This window comes from Nilaparvata lugens, chromosome 8 (genome assembly GCF_014356525.2).
Source record: "Nilaparvata lugens isolate BPH chromosome 8, ASM1435652v1, whole genome shotgun sequence".
Lineage (NCBI taxonomy): Eukaryota > Metazoa > Arthropoda > Insecta > Hemiptera > Delphacidae > Nilaparvata > Nilaparvata lugens.
In genome coordinates, this window is record NC_052511.1 from 40218035 (window position 1) to 40240335 (window position 22301).

A 22301-nucleotide genomic window follows, 5' to 3' on the forward strand; every position below is an offset into this window, starting at 1 on the left:
GGTCCACGTTATAATGACAGTGGGTAAAGATAGAAGAACAGCGTTGCCTTGCCTCTGCATCAATTAATTATATTTTTACATTGCCAAAAACAGATTTGGCATCGTTGCGAAGCCATTAAAGGATAGTAATACCTTCTTTGTCGAATGATAGACAAGGATAGCAACATCAAAGTTTATCAATTACTGTCATTATAACGTGGACCTCACTATAATTATTATCATTGTCTACAATTCCACAAAGTAAATATAGCTATCTAATTCTGCAATGTTGCCAGATTGCTTTTCAACCGAGTAGAAATAGAATTTATCAGCAAAATATTTCATCTCAAATATGAGAATTTATCATTGCAAAATATATTCAATTCACAAATATTAAATAAAAGTGAATGATTATTTTTTAACAAGGATGAACAGTTAATATTCATCAGATATACTGGTATATTCATTCTTGAATCATTGTTATCAAAAAACTTGATTACGGCTGCTCTTCAATCAAGCAATTTTTACTTTCCCAATATTGTGCATGAATGTGTGCAGAGTGAACTCCTCATGTGAGTAAAAATGGTTGGCAACACTGTTTTTTCATGGCCTTCTTGTTGACTTGTTTTTAGTTTTCGTTTTACGTCAAACTGCAGCTGCACTGCAGCCATGTTTGCCAGCTCCGTGTAGTACGTGCAAAATGTATTATTATTGCATTACTGACATTCTACCATGATAACCAAACAGGATCAAATAGTTACAGTTAGTTCAGTTACAAAATTTGTTCCTTTTTAGTCCATAGCTCTTCAATATAGTTCAAATACTTTGGAATTTTGAAGTGACTGTTTAATCATCTTGAAAGTACGGTAAGTAAAATTCAACTACTTTAAGCAATGTGTTATCTATTTTTTGTTTTAGTTTCATACACCAACAAATAATTTACGCATGAACAAATAATAATGTATTCCAATAACATAGGACAACATATTTTTTATTCTGCATATTAATCAATCACTATTTAAACTCAATATCAAAACTTTGACATCTTTAAATGTCAATTAGGCCTAGGTAGTTAGGTACTATCATAAACATTGATAAGGTTAAAATGGGACCGCGCAAGAATGTTGGAAAGTTTTGTAATAATTTTATTGTTTACCATTTATTACAATATTTTATATTATTTCTTTTTATAAATTTTAGAATAGATCTTATTTCCAATGCATTGATGATAGAGGAATCATACCCTAATAATATCACAACTGGTCGAAAGAACTTCTTAACCTATTTTCAATACCATCTCTGACTTAACGTTCAGGTGTAGAGATACAGGTTTGTTGCATATTCTTGATGGCTGAATTTGTTTACGGTATATCCTTTTTTTCTAATAATGCAGCAAAGTGTTCTTGTTTTATTTTTTATTATTGATGATAAACTACCAAGTGACATGACCGACTCAGATCAAGGCGAGCTCAAATATATTCAGGATTAGTCTCTTTTTTGCAGGATAATCTAAAAAAAAAATGGTAGCCTATTAGTACCCAAGTCGAAATTTTAGGGCTTCTACATAACTTGACTGCTCAAATTGTCTTTAGTTTACGGCATATTTTCTTATCAACCTTATTCCACAAAACACAATATTATCTATCAATTTTCCATGTGAAATTTAGATGTAAACCAACTCAAGTTTTCATTCCTCCTATCTCAGAGCTCTTTTTTATATAGGTTGCACTGCAATATCTTGAATGCTTGAAACGAAGCATCTTGAAGCAGCCTGCACACACCGACATAGTAGTAGCATAGTAGCGATCATTATCTGCCGCGGGAATGCATAATTGAAAATATCCAAAATCAAAATATACATGATATTTCCAATTCCGAATTCTTGTTGTAGTTGGTGGAAACATAGCGAAAATATGACATAAGGAAATATCCCATGGTATAGGGCATTTATGTTCCAAATTTCACTGTTAACTCATGCCGATAGTCCACGTGGTTTTTTTTCGTAAAGTCATGTGACGCTGGTAGTCTCTCATAGGCTACTGTTATTATTTAGTCTCTCATCATCCTGATTATTGGCTCATCAATTGTGTTACTGGTAACAGGTTTCTCAAAAATTCTTAAATCCTCTCTTATATTTTTAACATATCTAATTTAACCAACTTAATCATAAATTTAAGTTGATAATTACAGCATGAAACTGTAAATTAGCATAAGTTTAAATGTAAAATTTTAACTGAATGTATTTAAGAGTAAAAATGCCAAATTTAACCATATCTCCATTCAAAATGATATTCCTCTTAGTTCAAAGTAGGTACGACTTCTTAACTTACAGTATTAATTTGAGTGTTTAAAATAAAAAAAAATATTTGATGTGTAAAAATGTGGATTTTTATAACAACAACAAATCTCATAAACTCAACTTACTAAGAGTCAATTGATTTGAGTTTCTTTCCGGCAGCTCTCAACCTGATTTTTTTTAAATCAATCACATCATTTGCTGTCCCTTCTTATTCATTAAAAAGGATTGGGAAGTAGATTGATCACATTTGGCGTGCATTTTATATCTATTATCTACTGTAATAATGCCAAAGTACATTAGTGAATTCCCAAATCTTTTCTTTTCTTGTAAAAGTAATTCAATAGAAACCTTTCATATGAATGTTGTTCATTTCTCATTGCAATATCGATTTAATATAATTATACTATTCTGGCTCCGATTATTATCATTTTTATTTTAAATATGTATTGCTAATGCAAGCTCTATTTAACTTAATTAATCTTCAAGATTCTAATTCAACCTGGTGAGAAATCAGTTTTGTTAATGAATATTTCCTTTCCTCTTCACCAATAAAATTCTAATACTACTCAATCACTAGTCACGATTTCTTTAAAAGTACTGAATGGATTGCAATAAAACTTGAAACATAGGCCTAGGTTCATTAAAAGCTTCAAAGTGCTCACTAGAAATATTTTTAGAATATTCACTCTTCAAGGAGGAGTGTTTCTCAGAGTTTGAAGTTCTGCTCCATCCACAATAATGTCATTATTTGAAAACACAAATCTAAATTGTCAACCACTTTTTATTATTATAAAATATAATATAATTTACACAGAACCTGGTTTCGTGGCTTTACCAGCCACATCTTTTATAATAATAAAAAGTGGTTGACAATTTAAATTTGTGTTTTCATTATGGAAAAGTACCACAACACAACTGTAATGTCATTATTTCTCTTCCAATTTTATAATAGGTTTAGAAAATTTTATATTATGTTATGGATATAATCAATAATTCTATATTATTCAGGTTTGTTTTTATTTGCCTACAGTCTACATTTAAGATTAGCTGCTATCATCAGTCACGGATACAAGAATACAATTTATACTATAATGAGTTTCAAGTTAAATGGCAGTATTTATTTAACATTGGTATTGCTGTCCGTCCTTGTCTATTACTCGACAAATCAGATAGCGCTATACTTTTCTAGCTCTGAATCGTTGCCAGATTGTTTTTTATCAATGTAGGAATATAAATAATCAACAAAAATTACATTTTAATATCAATTATGAAGAATTATTATTAAATCATTGAAAAAATATATTCTTTGCGAATAAAATATAGGCTAATTTATTATTCTTAACAAGAATTATCAGTTAATATCACATCAGATATCAGCTATCTATACTATTACCCATAATCAGATAGCTCTAAGGAAGGCAGTGACAAGGCAGAGAATCGGAAACGCTGTTTTCCTATCTTTCTCCACTGCCATTATAACGTAGACCTCACTATAGTATTTTTACAACTATTGTAGTACCCATTTTCTAGTGTTCGTGGCTGCTATCATAGTCAACAGTTGTTGATGAATGAATAAAGCCATAGAGAAACTGCAGCTTTTGTATGATAGTAATATTCTACCATCATAGTGAAATAGGCTAGTTATCTATGATATAACCTATTTATGCAATGTTGCCACTCCCATCTTACTACTAGAGATGGCTGTGCTACTATACAAGAATGAAAAGTAATCAAATTCCATAAATAAATTGGACTATATTTAGAAGGTCATGCTCTCGGTAGCCTATATAATTAAAAATGTTTAAGAGATAATGCATTAAAACAATAACAATCTATCAAATTAGTTAGCCATAAGATAACAAAGTAAATTTAAATTAACAAATTGCTCGAAAAATACGAACGCATTGGATGTACCGTAACTGAAGATATTTATCTCAATTTTACCAGTCAGGATATAAATATAAATTATTCATTATTATAGGCCCTATATAAAAATAAATTTATTCATCGATCAGTTTAATTATGATCCTATAAATTTTGTAGATGATGAACGAGGTTGATAATTTTTTGATAAATCCACTTATAATGATATATTTTATGACGATTGACTGATAAATTTGTCCAGTCTTCATTTTAGATATTTGTTGCTGAGTAACATATATTCTATACTGCGATATAATATGTATTCAATGTCAGAATACAAAACTTGAGTTTCATCGCTTATTATGTGATGCTTAACTATACATGTAAACGTAAAATCGAATAAGAATTTATTTGTCAAAAACTCCATGAATAAAATGAGTCTATAAGCCGGGTAAACTTCACGTTACGGTTTATATCAACAAAAAAGGGATGGAGACAGGTTTTTTTAGTCGAATTATGTAAGTTGCAATGTGTCCTTCATTGAAACAACTTTTAAATTACTACTTTCAACCTGCAGCTATCCGATTGTTTAGACTAGCAAAAAACTGACAACAAAAAACACCTATCGTGTTACTGTTGATTTAAATTTAACTTACCGTGAAATGTTTCGATGAACTTAATATGCGTGATAACTCGGACAAAGAACCAACATATTATTTATAAGTATCGTATGGCATTGCCATAGGCTCTAATTTAGTACGTTATTACTAATAGGTAACTAGGACTTTCAACTTATGTAATTTGTTATAAAATACGATTGGACAAAGTAACTCATCCAATATCGTTCTAGATTATTGGTGATGCGTTTGTTATTATTATATAATATTGAAGTATTGGAAAATCACCAAAATAATTTACGTAATAGAAAAATCCACTCTACTTGATCATATTAGATTTCATTATCATACCAAAGCAATAGGTTACATATTATCGTTTTCGGATTCATTCTTGAACTATTCCAATCGAGAGCCCCAATCAATCTGTATAATTATATTAAATTCCATATTATTTTATTGCCCGTGAACTGTTACTCAATTTATATTTTTGTATCTATTCAATTTTTTTTGTAATTGAAATGTTTACTAGATATTTCCAATCAATTTGCTTTATTCGATAGTATACAGATTTCTGCTTCTAAGTCGGTGGGGTATGGACAAATTTATGAGGAAAATCGTTGCATGGAAATGAACAATGAACCGAATTCCTCAGCTTGGAAATAATGAGAATCTCAATCCAATTTTTCCGAAATTATATTGACCAGGTTATAAATTATTAGAATTTAATTTTTGAATGAACCGCAAACCTATGCTACTGGATAAAAAAGCTTATAAACTTGAGTATTATTCAAATTTTCTTCTACTAATAGCCTATAATTCGTATTGCAATCCAGAACCAAATTTTCTAAATAGAAATTCCTAAACTACAAAATCTGTATTGTATTGCAGGCTAAGAAAAAAATGTATTCTTGAAAAATTGTTTTTTTTTTTTAGTTTCACTGATGATGAAAAACAAATGCTCAAAATAATAATTAATTCAATAAGTTATAATATAACTTAGCTCCCATCTTCAGCGAACTATTTACTTTGATATCAATTATGTACTGTACTGAATTTCATATTTTTTGTAGTGGCTATATTATAGCCTATTCCATATTCACTTTAATAATATAGTACATTACTTGTTTTTTTAGTCCGTACTTCCAGACGCTTTTCAAGACACTAGCTCCCATCTTCAGTGAACTATTTACTTTGATATCAATATTATGTACTGTACTGAATTTCATATTTTTTGTTGTGGTTATGAAAAGGCAGGTTAATCTTGTGAAATTCAGTATCAAAATAGAGACTACGCTGAAGATGGGATCCAGTAATTGAAACGTTTTGACTTGAAAAACAATTGAGTAATGTACTATTGTAAATGGGAAAATTATTGTTTTACTCATTAGATGATTATCAAGTTATTTATAGTTTATTCAACTTTATTGAATTACTTGAACTTACAGAATCAAGGTTACAATAAAAATGGAATTGACAACCGGTACATAATTAATTGTCCTAATTATGGAAAATTTCCACAAACGTAAATCAATAAGTGCTTTACTAATTGACATCTTTTGTTAGGCCATATTGAGACTCTAAAGACTGAGTGAATTTTTCAACCTTTGCATTCTAAAACATATTGCAATAAACATTACATATAATTACGTAAAGTGATTTTTTTAACAGTTGGATTCCAAAACATAATATAAATTCCAATCGTTATTTAGTTATTATTTTTAAAAACGATTTCCTTAGACCACTATTTCATTTAATTTGTTTAAAGCTTCTCAAGATTGACAACATATTGTATGTTTAGTGAGAGACTGTGTCCACTTTTGACTACAACTATTTTTTACTATGTTATTTCCTTTAAAGTTTCTATAGACTGGTGACATTTTATATTCAAATTCAATTTATTTGCCATACATTTACAATCAAGTGGACAAAATGCAGTAAAGTATAAATATATGATCATATTAGGGCTTAATCATAATTATCTCAATAATTATAACGAGTTGTTTTATAAGTGATGTTACGAGAACGTTTTATGGGTATCCACTTTTGACTGTGTATGTTTAATGTATTAATGTGTCATATAATAAACAATTTTATAATTAATATATAATGATTATTTAAAATATCCAATGAAAGCTATATAAATAGAACTAATAACTATTCCTGTAAAAAAGATCGGCGTTGAGTTTGATGCTCATTGGGGATTACATACTAATTTACAAGCATAAAATGTAGTAAGGAATGCTATTTAGGGAGGAATCTGCTACTGCAATTATGGACCGATCTGGGCACAGTTTTTGGACGGGTTCATTTTTCAAATTCCTTCTGCTATTTAGTTCGTCGGTCAATATTTGAGTGGCAGCAGTCCTTAGTTATTAATTGGATTGAAATTGAATAACAATACCATAGGCTCAAAATATTTATGTTATGAAAAAGGTTTTGAAGTCATTATAAAATTTGCTATTAAGAAATAGTTCTATTCATACAGCTTTCATTGGATATTTGAAATGCAGGTTGGCCCATAAGTCAGTTGACACGCTGTTCTGTTGTTAACTTCATATTAACTGTCTATCGAATAACAATGAACACACTATCACGAACAACCACCGAGCTAAATACTACACCGTAGGTAACACAGACTTGTGTGACTATGCTACAACCTCGTACCGTCTAATTTTCTTCAGTTGGTAGTATTATGCAGAGAGGAGGTACTCATTCTAATTTTTAAACAAGCCATAGCCCATATAGTTGCGTTGTTTTACAAGTTTTATTACAACAATTATTTTGAAATAAAACATAATCAAATGGTTCATAATAAAACATAATACTATCATGGTGAATTGGAATAGGGATTTCAAGCTAAATCATACAATCCTATTTTAATGTTAATTACAGAATTAATGTTATAACCTATTATTACATGAGACCTATGACTATGACGGTGAGAGAAGCATGAGAGGTCACTGGAACAAGAAGGATTCATGTCCTAAAACTTGATAATTTGCAACCATTTGTTCGCAAGATCATGTTTGTGAAATAGTCAGGTGAGTCAATAATGATTGAAATGTAATATATTTTTGCTCAGAGTTTGGAAGAAAGAGTTTGAAGATTAAATAATGGCTGTCTCCAAGTGTGATTCCGTTGTAAATTTGAATTCCCGCTACAGTAACTCCTCAACCAAAGATGGACCCCTGCCGGTTTTTTAGGCAGAACGCTGCTTTCTCAACCAGTGCTACCTCCGTTGTAGTATTTAGCTCAGTGCGAACAATAATCAAACATAACCTCAAACTAAACTGTAGTGAATAAACCTAAACAGCTGCGGTTTGGTTTGTAACAACAGCTGACCTTAAACGCTGTTAGCGTCAAGTGACTTATGAGCTACCCTATAATTATATCATTATATAATGTATAATAACTATTTATTATACAATTATAATATTCCAGCAGTTGTTTAATTGCAATTTCTAATAAATCTACAATCTTATAAGTTAAGATAACCTAATGTATAAGTTTTCTCTGACTGTGCTTATGTATTGTTTTGTTTCTTGGCGATAACATTTTCATGCTGTTAGTTGCAGAATGTCGTTGATCGAAGGCATCGGAGACGAGGTGGTGCAGGTGGGCACCGTTGTGTTGGTGGTGTTTGTGTGTGCGGTGGCCTGGTGGACGACCAACATAACCGACAGCCCCCTCCTCACCACTGTGCTCATCCTGGAGCGACGCACGCGCATGCGCCACACCACCAACCACAGGAACCAAGCACAACTCACTGCTACTGCGGTGGCCGTTACCGACGCCACAGGTCAGTAACACACAATCATTTTAGAATATAATAAGTTGAACTTGAAGTAACTGCAAAACATGTAAAAGATAACGAGTAACTGCTACTGCGGTGGCCGTTAGTGACGCCACAGGTCAGTAACACACCATCCCATCATTTTACAATAGAATAACTTGTAATAGCTGCATAAAAATATATGATTACGAGTAAATGCTACTGCGGTACTCTTTACTGACGTCAAAGGTACCAGTGCACCTTGGTTCTGTAATAGAATAACTTGAAGTAAATGATAACAAGCAAAAAATAATGAATAACTGCTAATGCGGTACCTGGTAATGACGCCACTACTGTCACAGGTACCAATACACCATAGTTTTAGATTAGAATTTATCATCTATACACCATTAGAACAGAATGGCTTGAAGTAATTGCATAACAAGTAGAAAATAATTAGTAACTGCTACTGCAGTACTCGTTAATGAAGCTACTGCTGTCACAGATACCAGCACACGAGGATTAACTACATAGCAAGTACAACATAACGAGTAACTGCCACTGATGTACCTGGTAAAGAAGCCATTGCTGTCACAGGTACTAGCATACTATGATTTTAGAATAGAATAACGTGTTGTAAATGCATAACAAGTAACTGCTACTGCGGTACTCGTTACTGACGCCACAGGTTCCAGTGCACCATGATTTTAGAATAGAATAACTTGTAATATCGGTACCGTACAGCGGTAGCCGTTACTGACGCCACAGGTTCCACTGTGCCATCATTTTAGAATAGAATAACTAGTAATAACTGCATAACAAGTAACTGCTACTGCGGTAGCCGTTACTGACGCCACAGGTCAGTAACAAACCATCATTTTACAATAGAATAGCTTGTAATAATTTGAATAATCATCAATTATCATTTATAGCAAGTAAATATACTCAGGCGTTTGGCCCGATTTCTAGAATAGAATATATTTAATAGCCCTAATAGAACATCACAACTTGACATATCATCACAGTTCAGAAATTGAATGTTGATGCAGGGATGTTGATGTCTAAAAAAGTCCATACCTGTGTCGATAGCTCAAGTAATACTTGTGATTGTCAGGAGCTGGAACAGGGGTCTGAATATAGGTACTTGAGGGTTTGGGTTTACATTGATAAATAATTGATAAATAAGATAGAATAGACATATCTTTCACCTAAAATACAAAATCAATAATTTTTTTTCAAATTGAACTTCTCAATCCCTCGATTACGAGGCCGGCCTATTTTGCATACATACAGTTATCACAGACCAAGACCAAGTCTCATCCAAGACAGTCAGTCAGTCCAAGCCTCATTTCCTCGAACCAGCTATATCAGGAGCTCAGGGTATTTTACGTCAAGTTTTCTCGGCATCAAGTTTTTGTTGCAGGCTGATACGCAGTCAGATACACCGTTTCACAGTTAGTTAGGGATTATGAAGAAGTTGTTTAACGTTTTAAGGTTAGGTTAGGTGTTTGGCTTTATTATTTAAATGGAAATATGCTGGTAACATTCACAATTATTTGATAATTTTAGAATTGAATATATGATACAGTATCTGCAGTACTTTTTGAAAGCAACAGTAACTTGACGTACCGAATTAATTGCTCACCCGGGTTGGTTCTTGATCAACTGAGATAATTATTTATTTTACAAAGGCAACTTTCTTGAGGTATTTCAAGCCTAGTTATTGATGAGGGTAATGGAGCCAAACTGAGATGAAGGTTATCTTGATGGAAGTGGATGTCACTCATACAATGATCAATCACATTTCATAAGTGACCTAGTATCCTAGAGTATGTAGACCTATCTAAATGTTTTTATCTCAATCGGTATGTGATTGTACGAAATGTAATTCTCTTCAATCGAATCAATTATGGTCGCCCATTCACTAGATCTAGAGTAGGTAAAAAGAATTTGAACAGATAGATACTGACATAGAGCATTGTAACGTCATCAAATAAGAAAGTCATTCTATTCTTCATTTGAAAAGATATTGGAACAGATATGTACCGACATAGAGCATAGCAACGTCATCAAATAAAAAAATCTCATAAATTACAAAATAAATCAATAAACTAGGTATACATTTAATCTCTCTTTTCTGTATAGGGCTACTTGTAATATAAATGGAAATGAAAATCTCAGTACCCTTTTTTGAATTATTTTATCACAACATGTTTCAACATTCATTCCATTTTCAAGTGATATGAAGTAAATAAATTACTTATTAATTAATTATTCTATTTACTTCATATCACTTGAAAATGGCATCAATGTTGAAACATGTTGTGATAAAATAATGAAAAAAGGGTACTGAGATTTTCATTTTTATTTATATTTATACTAGGTATACAATATACATTGCAATAATCGAATTATTCTACAAAATAAAATATTAGGAACTACTTCCCAAAAGAGCAAGCTCGAGCTCCGTTCCATTCTATTCTTTTCATATGAGAAATTTACATTCTAAATTTCTATTCTTTGTTGTTTTATTACAGGCTCGGGTACCGGGAACGATACGGGACAAAATGGCGGAGGAATGGAGGAGAGGGAAGCGGATGAAAGGAGAGAAGAGGTGGTGGTGAGTGGAGGGGTGGAGCAGGAGGACGATGATAAGCAGGAGGGAGGCAGTGAACAGAGGACGTTAGTTGTGGAAACAGACGTCGAGCCGGCGACCGGCGATATTTTCGAGATCGTAGACGAGGGCACAGCGGAGAGTGAACCGGCTGCTGAGGTACGTACAACCACTCTATTTGCGAATTGATAATTTGGATCAGTTGATATAGGGAGAGAATAGTAGATTTTATAATTTTTTAATAATTATTAGTAAATTTGGAAGGATGGAACGAGAATCAGACAGGTTACATTTCAACTTTACCAATGCAATCGCAATTTATAATCAATGTTCCAAATCGCCAATCCTTCCTCTAGTCAGATCTAACATTGGAAGCTTTCTCTCTCCTTTTTACTAATAAAATTTGTAATGACTCACATAAAACATAGAAACAGTTTTTAGTTAATATAGAATGTATAAAAACATTCAAATAGAAAAGTATGAAAATCAAGAAGAAAACTCAGATTTCCTCATTTATAATTACATACTTTTGGGGTTATGGAAACTTTAATTTGTATTCAAGTAAACTTAAACTTCAGGTTTTGAAAATCGCCCATTTAAATCAAACGTTAAAAAAATCGTATTCAAATTAACTTGACTATTGTAACCTCTACTTAATGGACTGTTTTTGACAGCCTGGATCAAACAGCTCTCATGATCAATAGTTGTTGGTTATTATGGTTATCTCGCTTCCATGATGTATTGGTGAGCCAATACTGCAATGTATTTGATATCTTTATTCTGCATGAATTTTTGAACGATTTGTTCCAACTCTAATGGGACTACTCATATTCGCTCGGCCGGGCTGAGTGGAAATAGTCCCATTGGAACTGTTGAGAATTATAATTTCGCTGTACCCTAATGGATACTGACTGTGGTACTGATGTATGGAAGTCAGCCTTTAGGGTGGCCACTAACAACAGGGACAAGTGTATCAAGTATGTGTGAACGGACATGTCTTCGAACGAAAAACAGCTGTTTGACAGCAGATTCTGACATCGAATAAACAATCAATAACAATAAATAAACTAGTAACCCCCTGGGTTGGAGAACTCTCTCAAGATCTGTTGTATTGTAACCTTTGAAACCCGCAACTTTCAATTATACAGAGTTGATAAAAGTTATGGAAACAGCAAAATATTTCTTTTACAGGAATAATTTAACAGTAGGTTTCATTGGGGATCCTAATTGAAATGAAAAATTACTTTTCACAAATTATTCTGTCGCTTCAACATTATTGTCCATCATATGAAACCAAATTCATTTTTTTTTCTTTAATGAGAAGGGATCATGTGACAAAGTTAGTAGATTGAGTCTACTAGATTAGTCTATCTACTAACGTTGATTATGAGTGATAATTAACTGAAATCATATGTCAGCCCACGAAGGTCTGTCTGTGTGATAGCTTCCAAATAGCCTCAGCAGATGTTATGGATAAATGAATGGAAAAATTGTTGTAACTGCAAACAATGAATTCTTCAGCTTACTAAATGATAAATCAAAACAATTTTTTTCTTATGCCTTTTCAATGTTATTTGTTATATCTTGAAAAAGGACAAAGGAATGAGTCAATTTTATTGTCCAACGAACTTGACCTGTAAAAAATTCGAAGGATACGTGTTCAAAATTTTAAGCTGATTGATCAGTTCTTTCTAAAGTTATTGTAGAACATACAAACAGACGGACACCGACTTTGGCCTTCAGTAAGTTGAAAGTGAGAAATCGCTAACGCTCGTTCAACTACTGGAAAATTACAAAAATTATAATTATACAAAAAATTCAACCTCAAATAGAGCAGAGAATAAAAATTAACAAGAAATCAATACTGTATATAAAAACCCAACCTCAACAAATTGTGTACGAAGACTAACGCTGATGACACAACATCCATGACGAGCGTCTGTGTACAAAATATGTTCAACACACTTATCCTGTTGTTGGTGGCTACCCTTAAGCTGCGTTTACACCAAACTTATTAACAAAATGTTTATTTTTCCGTCCTTATAGATTCTATTAGATTGAACATAACTTATCATACACATGATGAACATATGTGTTTGTCAACTTCCGTTCAATCTAATAAGGACGGAAAAATAAACATTTTGTCAATGACTTTGATACAAACGCAGCTATAGGCGTTCTTCTGTCACTGTAATAAACTAATTTGATTTAATCCAATGACTGCACCAACAATTCAAACTGTGATTTTTGTTTACTACAGAACACGCCGTCTCTACTGAGAAGGCGTCGACTGGCGTTTTTCGTGAACAGAGGACCGACGCTGATCGAACCAGTGACGCCAACTGAGCCAACAGTCACTGCCGCTTCCAATAGTGGGGCAGCAGTCACAGCCGCCTCCAATAGTGGGGCAGCAGTCACAACCGCCTCCAATAGTGGGGCAGCAGTCACAACCGCCTCCAATAGTGGGGCAGCAGTTACAGCCGCCTCCAACAGTGATACAACTTCGGAGCCGGAGAGAACTGCCAGTCGAATGGAGCCAGAGGCTGCTGGTGAGACGACCGCCGATTCTATACGGATACGGTTGAAGTACCTCAACGACAATCAGACGGTGGTCGAGGGTCGGTTGCAGGAGCAGTTGGGTGATTTCAAAAGGTAAGCTATTAGAAACTATTTGCGAAGATTATTTTTCCTCCACCTATCACTATCTAAATTATAATCTGTGGGTAAAGTTGAAGAATTAATTTGAACATTAGTAGAATTGAAATGTTGCATATTTTTTAGAAAGAATTATTCAAATTCAAATTGTTCTGCATACATACATATACATATATATATATATATATATATATATATATATATATATATATATATATATATATATATATATATATATATATATCCGTGTCCCGTTCCAGCTAGTGCTGGGTCTGGGTATGAACAATGCCTCTCTATCTTCCTCGGTCTCCCCACCTCAACCTGTCGCTATCTGTATCCTCTCTTCTCCACTCCGTTGACTTCGTTGTCTCCTTCATTCAATCCTCATCTCTTCCATTTTCTTTGGCAGCCGATCCTCTCCCATTCTCTTTACGTATCCAAACCAGCGTAGTCTCATGTTTTCTATCTTTCCCCTTATGCTTTCCATGTTCAGCTCTCTTCTTATCTCCTCATTCCTAACTTTGTCTCTACGTGTCTTTCCCTTTATTGCCCTGAGGTACCTCTTTCTCATGCTTGTATTCTATTCCATTATCTCTCTGTCATCATCCATGTCTTAGCACCATACAACATTATACATAATTCCTATTATATATCATAATCTTTACCTTTTCTGGTAGATTTCATCCCAAATTAAATTTTTAACTATCTGGTAAAAATTTCCTCCCTTTTGCAATATTCTTGTTATCTCATAATTTATTTTCTCATTGTCTGCAATTTCACTGCCCAAGTACCTAAAACTCCATTCAATTCAATATTTCCATCCCTTCCAAAGACGATTACTTCACTCTTCTCTCTGCTTATTTTCAGACCATATTTCTCCATAACACTGCTCCAAGTATCCAACTGTATCCGTACATCCTCAACTGTTTCTCCCCAAATCATCATCCGCAAATATCATTTTCTTATCCCTTTCTCCAACTTACTCTCTCCCTTGTCGATTCATTCCTTCCATAACTACATTGAATAAGACTGGTGACAGAATATTTCCCTGTTTTAGGCCATTCCTGACCTCAAACCAGTCTGTATTACCACTCTGTGTTCTTACTCTGCATTTATATCCTCTATACATCTCCTTTATTATACCAATATGTTTCTTTTTCTATTCCAAAATTTTCCATTTCCTGCCACAACCCTTGTCTATCCACTGAATCAACTGCTTTTTCTAAATCTATGATTAGTAAAATAGTCTTTTTATTAGATTCCCAACTCTTCTCCATCAGTTGTCGTATTGCAAATTAAACCACTGAAAACCATATACGGATATACCATATACTCTGTTCTGATTTGATTTTTGTGCCTATTCTGTTCATTACAATTCTCTCGAAAATTTTTGTGCAGTGGCTCATTGTTTTGCATCATTAGAGTAAATCTTGTTTAGATTAGAACAAGTTTATAATTTAATGAAGATAAGTCCTATAAAGCTGGATTCTCACACAACAGTAACAAAGAACAGTGAACATATCATTCTCACGGGTTCTAATTGGAGAGTTCGCTTTCATTTTTTATGAGCGCTCTTAGTTGAAAAATGCACTGCGGAGTACAGTGCTTCCGTATTCCACAGAAGTCAGAAAGCCTGTGAGCTAATTGTGTGAGAGAAAAAGCGTAGAGTTCAAAGCCAAATATCGAAACAGTTTGAACGCTCATAGAAAGTTACAAAACTTCAAACAAAGGAAAAAATTATATAAATCTTATTGGAAATTTCTTCCTCTTTCTCACCATATCCTTAGAATTAGAATGTGTCTGATAGTTTCCTAGTTATTCACAAATATCGTAAAATCGATGTATCTCGAACACTAAGTTCGATAATTATAAGAAGATATTACTGATCATTCTTTGATGCAAATTTCTTGTAGAATCTATTGTTACATTTTTCGTGGACACACTGCATTATTATGTTATTTTAACTGCTTCTTGACGATCTTGAATGTTGAATGTTGTCTTTTGTTGCAGGAGACACTTCAGCCTGGAGCTAGCGGCCGAGAAGATGGTACGTTTGATCTTCAACGGACAGGTGCTTCAGTGCGACAACGAAACCCTGCAGGGCTACGGTCTGTTCGACAACTGTGTGGTGCACTGCCTGGTCCACAACCAGCGTGTCAGCCAATCGCAGCGCTCTGTCAGCCAGTCGGCCGGCGGCCAATCAGCGGCCGGCAACGGTCGAACGGCCACGCCCCCCGAATGGAACCTCGGAACTGTGCTCTATGCGTCTCTCAGCATCTGTCTCGGTTTCGCCCTATACTGTCGTTACCAGTACTCTCATCTTTTCACTGTCACTACGTCTGCTGCGTTATTCGGATTGTCTGCTATTTTCGCTGTTACACTTGTTGGACAGTTCCTGCCTGACTCAGAAACGGTTCATTAGTAACCGGTTACTATTCTATCGGCTCCTACCAACTAGAAAAGAAGGAAATCGTACTGTAACCAGATATTTATTCACTCGAATACTATTCAATCGGTTTTTTCAACTAAATAGGAAAATGAGGAGGAAATCGAGCTGTTATTTATTATTCACTCGGTTACTATTCAATCGGCTCCAGAAAAATCTGAATCATCCGGAAACTGTTTATTAGTAACCGGTTACTATTCAATCTGTCGCTATTCGATCGGCTGCTTCCAACTAGATTGAAAATGTGGAGGAAATAGTTCTAGTTCAATATTCAATTGATTTCTTTCAACTGGAATGAAAAATGAGGAGGAAATTGATTATTAGCCGTGTACTGCCTGTGAACTAGTTTGAAATAAACTGTGAAAAATATGTTATCCAAGTGAGTAAATTGGTGCATAACAAGCTACTATCTAACTAAGAAATAGATTGGAATTATACTTGGAAAATACAGTAATCATTGACACACTAATTGACTGTGAAATATTAAATTGATAATTTTAGTAGGTGAGAAATGTTTTTATTTATCTAGAATCAATTGATGATGAAATGAAGACAATACTAGATGAGAACCTATTATGTTCTCTCTGATCAGCGTCATTCACCAACTATACACCACATTTGTACACGATCAAATTTACATCAAATTCTTACAAATATAGGTGTTAATACTTGTCAAACTTCTTAATTGTCATAACATTTTGTTCAATATTTAATGAGTATTTTATATTGGTGGAAAACTTGAACTCTGAAGCTATATGACAAGTATTAGTCTTTTCAACTCTAGTCTAGTCTTTTCAACTCCCTTATGTGATAGGATTTGATAAAAATTTTATCGTGTGCAAATGATTCAAAAAATTATAATGCATCAATACTATTTCAAGTAATACTATTTTTTTACTATTTCAAGTGAAAGTTTATTGCATTACTCATTGCTAAAGAGTCAATCTGTGTAAAATACAGATAATATTCTTAGATGAGTAAGTCCTTTGATCTTTTTTGCTGAGAATTAATACTCGAAAATGAAAAAAATCCTCGTAGTTGAAGTATTTCATTTGTTTTAATTGATGAGGAAATATTCAAACAGTTGGGGGCCCCAAATAGTAATCATTAATTTTTCAGTGATTCTAGGTGAACATGCAGCAAAGAAGTATTGAATCAGTAGAATTTGAGGATTATATAAAATATTGATCAGAAAATACTCTTACTAAAGTGCGAGATAAATTACTTTTAACACGGCTCTTTCTCGAATACGGAGAGGTACGATGCTCTATCCTCCACTAATCACTCCCACTACCTAGCAGCATTCTCCTTCTTTTGTGTCTGAGTGAGAGAGCTTTGTAACGCGACGCGGCAACACTCCCCTCCATCTATTGCTGTAAATGTTCCAAGTAGTGTACTGGTCAGCAGGTATATTGGTTTGTGTATGTCACAGAGATGTTTTCATCACAAGAACATGAAGCAAAATGACACGGAGCATCCAATTGTGCGTAGGATGTCCGTCTGTGTCCACGCTACAAACTGTGGAGGGAGAAATGGGTTTCTCCTCTTCATGTTAAAAGTAATTTATCTTGCACTTTAGCGAATCTTTTTAGTTACTAGTTAAACTCAGAGTTATTAGAAATCAAGCAAATTTCAGTTACAGGAAGTACTCTATAACCTAGATGAGGAAATATTGAGGAAGAAGTGAATATAATCATCTAAAGTGAATATTTTTAATTGGTCCATTTTTTAAAGTTTTTTTGATGGCAAGAATATACCGCAGTCAAGATTGCAAAAATAATAATTTTTAGTTGATAAAATATTTGTCCTATTGTAAGATCGTTGTACGAAGTTCCTTCTTTAGGTTCGATTTTGAAACCAATATGATCAGTAATAAATTATTTAAAAAATATGTATGGAAAGATTGATTTTTTTCAGTTATCGTATATATGATAGTTTGACACCTTGTGAATCGGACTCCCCAAGTTGAAATGAAAAGTTAATTCAACATTTTTTAACAGATTTGTCGGTGAAATGTTTGATTTTGTATTAATTCTGATTTTATATTGTTATCAACAGATTATTTGGTTTTGTTTATCCTGCTCCACTCATTCGGAAGACGTTGAAGTGAAGAATAATAAAAAATGAGAATATTGTTGGTGAGAATTTTTTACTTATGTTTCTTAAAATGAAAACTTCAGTACTTACTGTGAAATAGTAGTTTTGATTCTTACTTTAAAAACTATGTTTGAAATTTAGAATTTGAGGATTTATCGAAGGAAAAGGCTTATGCCAAAGTGTGTTTCGGAAGTACTCGTTTAAATCAAGTTGTTTTTTTAATCTTCAGCAAATATTGATGCATTTCACAAAATATTTCCAAATTCAATGATGTTCAATTTTTAATTTATGATTTTCAAAAGGTATTTTAATTATTAACTATTTATAACCGATTTTTATTTTTCATAGTTTGATTAAGAACTTTTTAATTGATTTATTCTCTGCAATAAATATCTTCCTTCCCACAAGGAACTCCCCACCAACAAAAGCCATACGAATTTACTTTTTATCCGAATAAGAGAAATTGTATAAAAAAATTGAACCCTCAGCTCTGATATCCCATCAGATAGATATTATGTTTTGGAAAGAAATCTATGGAATACAAAGTACAGGTATTTTAAATGTTAAACTAATTCCCAAAAATACACAATGATTATAATGAATCTTTGAATACCTAAATAGTACTCATAGTTTCTACCAAATTATTATTTATTCCTCAAGATCTTGACTTTTCTTAATGAAACCTAAATCTTTTCATAATTTTTTTCCTGTTACAACAGGCATGTAAGTAGATCCATTTTCATGTTGGATTAAAGCTAAAAATCTCAAAAATAATTATACAAATCAGTGCATTTGTCAAGTAATTGGTAAATATAAAGCTTCATGGAAACACAATAACTCTCATCTGAACATCTCATCGATGTCTAGTTAATCCCATCAGAATTCTATGATGCATAGATAATCATCAAATTCTTATATTTGGAGAAAAATAGATTGTGATAAAATACTTAGGATAGAATAATTATTATATATTCCTTTTTCTTCACTTAGCTTTAATTTACTAAAAATAACTTCGCTAGTGCTCATTTAATTTACAGTAATACTGTTAAAACATCACTGTAGGAATGTTCAATGTTTTCTTTATCAGGCAGGAAGAGCAGTAGAATTTTTTATGAATTTCTTGTAAATATAAGATGAAAACATTACTATTTTATTCTACTGACCAAAGTAGTTTCTAAGCTTGCAATGAGCTTTTATAAGTAACTGAAGTGCTTTTTTATAATTATTTCTAGTATATCCGTTTATTTTATATATTTGATTGTTGTTTGGTTGTATTCAATACTTCAGCTTAATTTTCTGTAAATATTTCCAAAAATGATTCGATTTTTCCAGTAAAATCAGTTTATTTATCAATTGAAATTACATTATAAAACGAGTGTTCTGTTTTGAAGATTCTATAGAAACATTCTATAGCTTTTATTATTATCATCAACGAAAATGTGATGAGTTGATAATTTTGAAATGTTTGTGTAAATAGTCTTATCTCAATTATTTTGAAATAAAGAAATGTTATAACTACTTGTTTATTTATTCTAACTCTATTGAAGCATTGTTGATTGTTCATCTTGGTATTGTTATAGAACCTATACACTTTTTCTAATCAAAATAGAAATTACAAGAGTATAAAAGCCAACTTTGGTGACTAACCTATTATATTATCTAGTTTCTGAGCTCAGTACCTCATTCTAACACTATCCCCGTTTACGGAGGTAGTGATTCTAATCGATAAAATTTTTTTCTAGAAATATTCTTTCACTTTTTGTGTTATTGATTTTTTCCAACAAATATATCCGCTTGAGCGTAGAACTGTAGCTCTAGTATAGAGTTTTCTCATGTTTCCTAGCCTTATTATTCATTTATTCATCAATACATTCAATATGTATTATTGTCTTATGATCTCATTGCTCTATCGAAATATAAAGGATCTAAAGGACTCGGTCATAATTTTTTGGTGTTTATCAACGAACTAACAGTTCAGGAGTATAAAAATCAACGGTTTTTCTGTCCTTACTAATCAATGCGTATTGGGTAACATGTATAGCCCACTATTGAAATTGAAATTTTCATATCATTATTTTCTTCCTGTCACTCTAAATTATAGTTTTTCCATTCATTTTTACTTTCCTTGCCTTATTACCATAGGTAAGGAAAGTATTGCTTTTCGAAAAAATAAGGTACCCAAATTTCTATACGTTTCAAGGTCCTCTGAGTCCAAAAAAGTGGTTTTTGGGTATTGGTCTGTATGTGTTTGTGTATGTGCGTCTGTGTACACGATATCTCATCTCCCAATTAACGGAATGACTTGAAATTTGGAACTTAAGGTCCTTACACTATAAGGATCCGACACGAACAATTTAGATCAAATGCAATTCAAGATTGCGGCTAAAATGGCAAAAATGAGGTAAAAAACAGGGTTTTCGCGATTTTCTCAAAAACGGCTCCAACGATTTTGATCAATTTTATACCTAAAGGTGCGTACAGATATACGCGCCGCGAACATGAGCAATTCACTTTTAATCAGCCGGCTCCAGACATGTGTCATTCGGCAAGCAGCGAATGTTCGGCGTTCGGCGAACTATTCGTCTAGATATTCGACGATTAACGAGCACACATCTACACACATGCGTGGTTTGCCGAGCAGTTGCTCGTTTTAGGAATAGCAAATACTCGTCAACTGAATGTCATCTACCGTCAACATAAAACCGCTGTTATGTAGCGTGAACGTGATATTTTCGAGCTCAAAATTTAAGTGGTTCCATTTTTTATTTTGTGAATTTAAAGTTTGATTCATGTTTTTACGAAAGTTTTACTATCAATCTATCCAAATTTAAAATTATTTGTTTTATTGTAGGTAATCTATATTCTCAGATTGTGATTTGGTGTAGAAATTGAAATGGACATAACCTATGTATAATATTTGGACAATTTGAAACTAAATTAGGAAATTGGAAAAGTTTTAGGCAATAGCCTGTTTTTTCTTTCTCAATCATTATATTGTTTGTGCTAACCAAATAAATAAATAAACATGGATCTCGATATTGAAGATGCTCTTCATGCTATTCTGCTTTTATAAATAAACTAAACTAACCCTATGTACCCGGGTTAATAACTGTATAGGACATGGAAAGAAAGCCCCAGAATTTTAACTTCAATTGATTAAAAAAAAATATATTTTTAGAAATATTTAAATAATTCAGTAACTGAAAAACCTGGACGGGACTGGTTATTATCTAGTTTTCATCAAGATTTGAATTATTCATTAACTAGCAGGTAACCCGTGCTCAGCAAAGGGTCTATTTTAAAAGTTGACTAATTAAAAACATGAGCGAGTAGAATCTTGAAGTAGGCCTAAAACCATCTTCGGTTAATTATATGCAAAATTTCAAGTTAATTTCAGTCTAGTAGTTCAGGTCTGATGATGCATGAAACATAATTTTCCTATCCCGTACGTGTTCTGACGTTATTTTTGTGAATAAAGGTTTGCCTGGCTTGGCTGCAGTCGGTAAAGCATGAGTACAAAAACATATAACTCTGGTTGTGGTTCTTAGAATACAACTTAGATAAAATTCTTATAGGCTCGCTCAGGAGCTCCCGCAGTTCACTGCTCTTGGACAATTTATATAAATCTCTGGAACGTATTATTTCCAAAGATTTGATTATCAATGCAATATATTGCTGAGTAAACCAGCTTATTCTGTGAATAATAAAATCGGATGGTAACTTTCTTAATATTTCAATACTGATAATTCGATAAATAAATATGAGATTGGTCATGCATGGAAGTGGAGAATCAAATAAAGGATACACCATAAAAAATTTGATACATATATTGTAGGCCTACAATAAAACATTAATGACCAAATAAATGTAGAAATATATATATAGAGCAACAAACAAAAATAATGAAAATAAGAACAAATATATCAAAAATAAAATATCACAGATTGACTCACTACTTT

At 32.8% G+C, this 22301-nt stretch overlaps 1 protein-coding gene across 2 annotated transcripts; it reads left to right on the plus strand.

The window, feature by feature from the left end:
* The first annotated feature begins 621 nt into the window (after nt 1–621).
* LOC111054685 (transmembrane and ubiquitin-like domain-containing protein 1) lies at nt 622–18190 on the plus strand. Of its 2 annotated transcripts, none has more exons than XM_039434755.1 (5): nt 622–845; nt 8328–8557; nt 11068–11303; nt 13405–13796; nt 15810–18190. In XM_039434755.1, exons 2-5 carry the CDS (start codon nt 8335–8337, stop codon nt 16219–16221), a joined length of 1263 nt encoding a protein of 420 aa, XP_039290689.1. In that variant the 5' UTR covers nt 622–845; nt 8328–8334; the 3' UTR covers nt 16222–18190. The 2 variants fall into 2 exon arrangements, with proteins under 2 accessions (XP_039290689.1, XP_039290690.1); XM_039434756.1 differs by having other exon boundaries at nt 8334–8557.
* The last annotated feature ends 4111 nt before the right edge of the window (nt 18191–22301 follow it).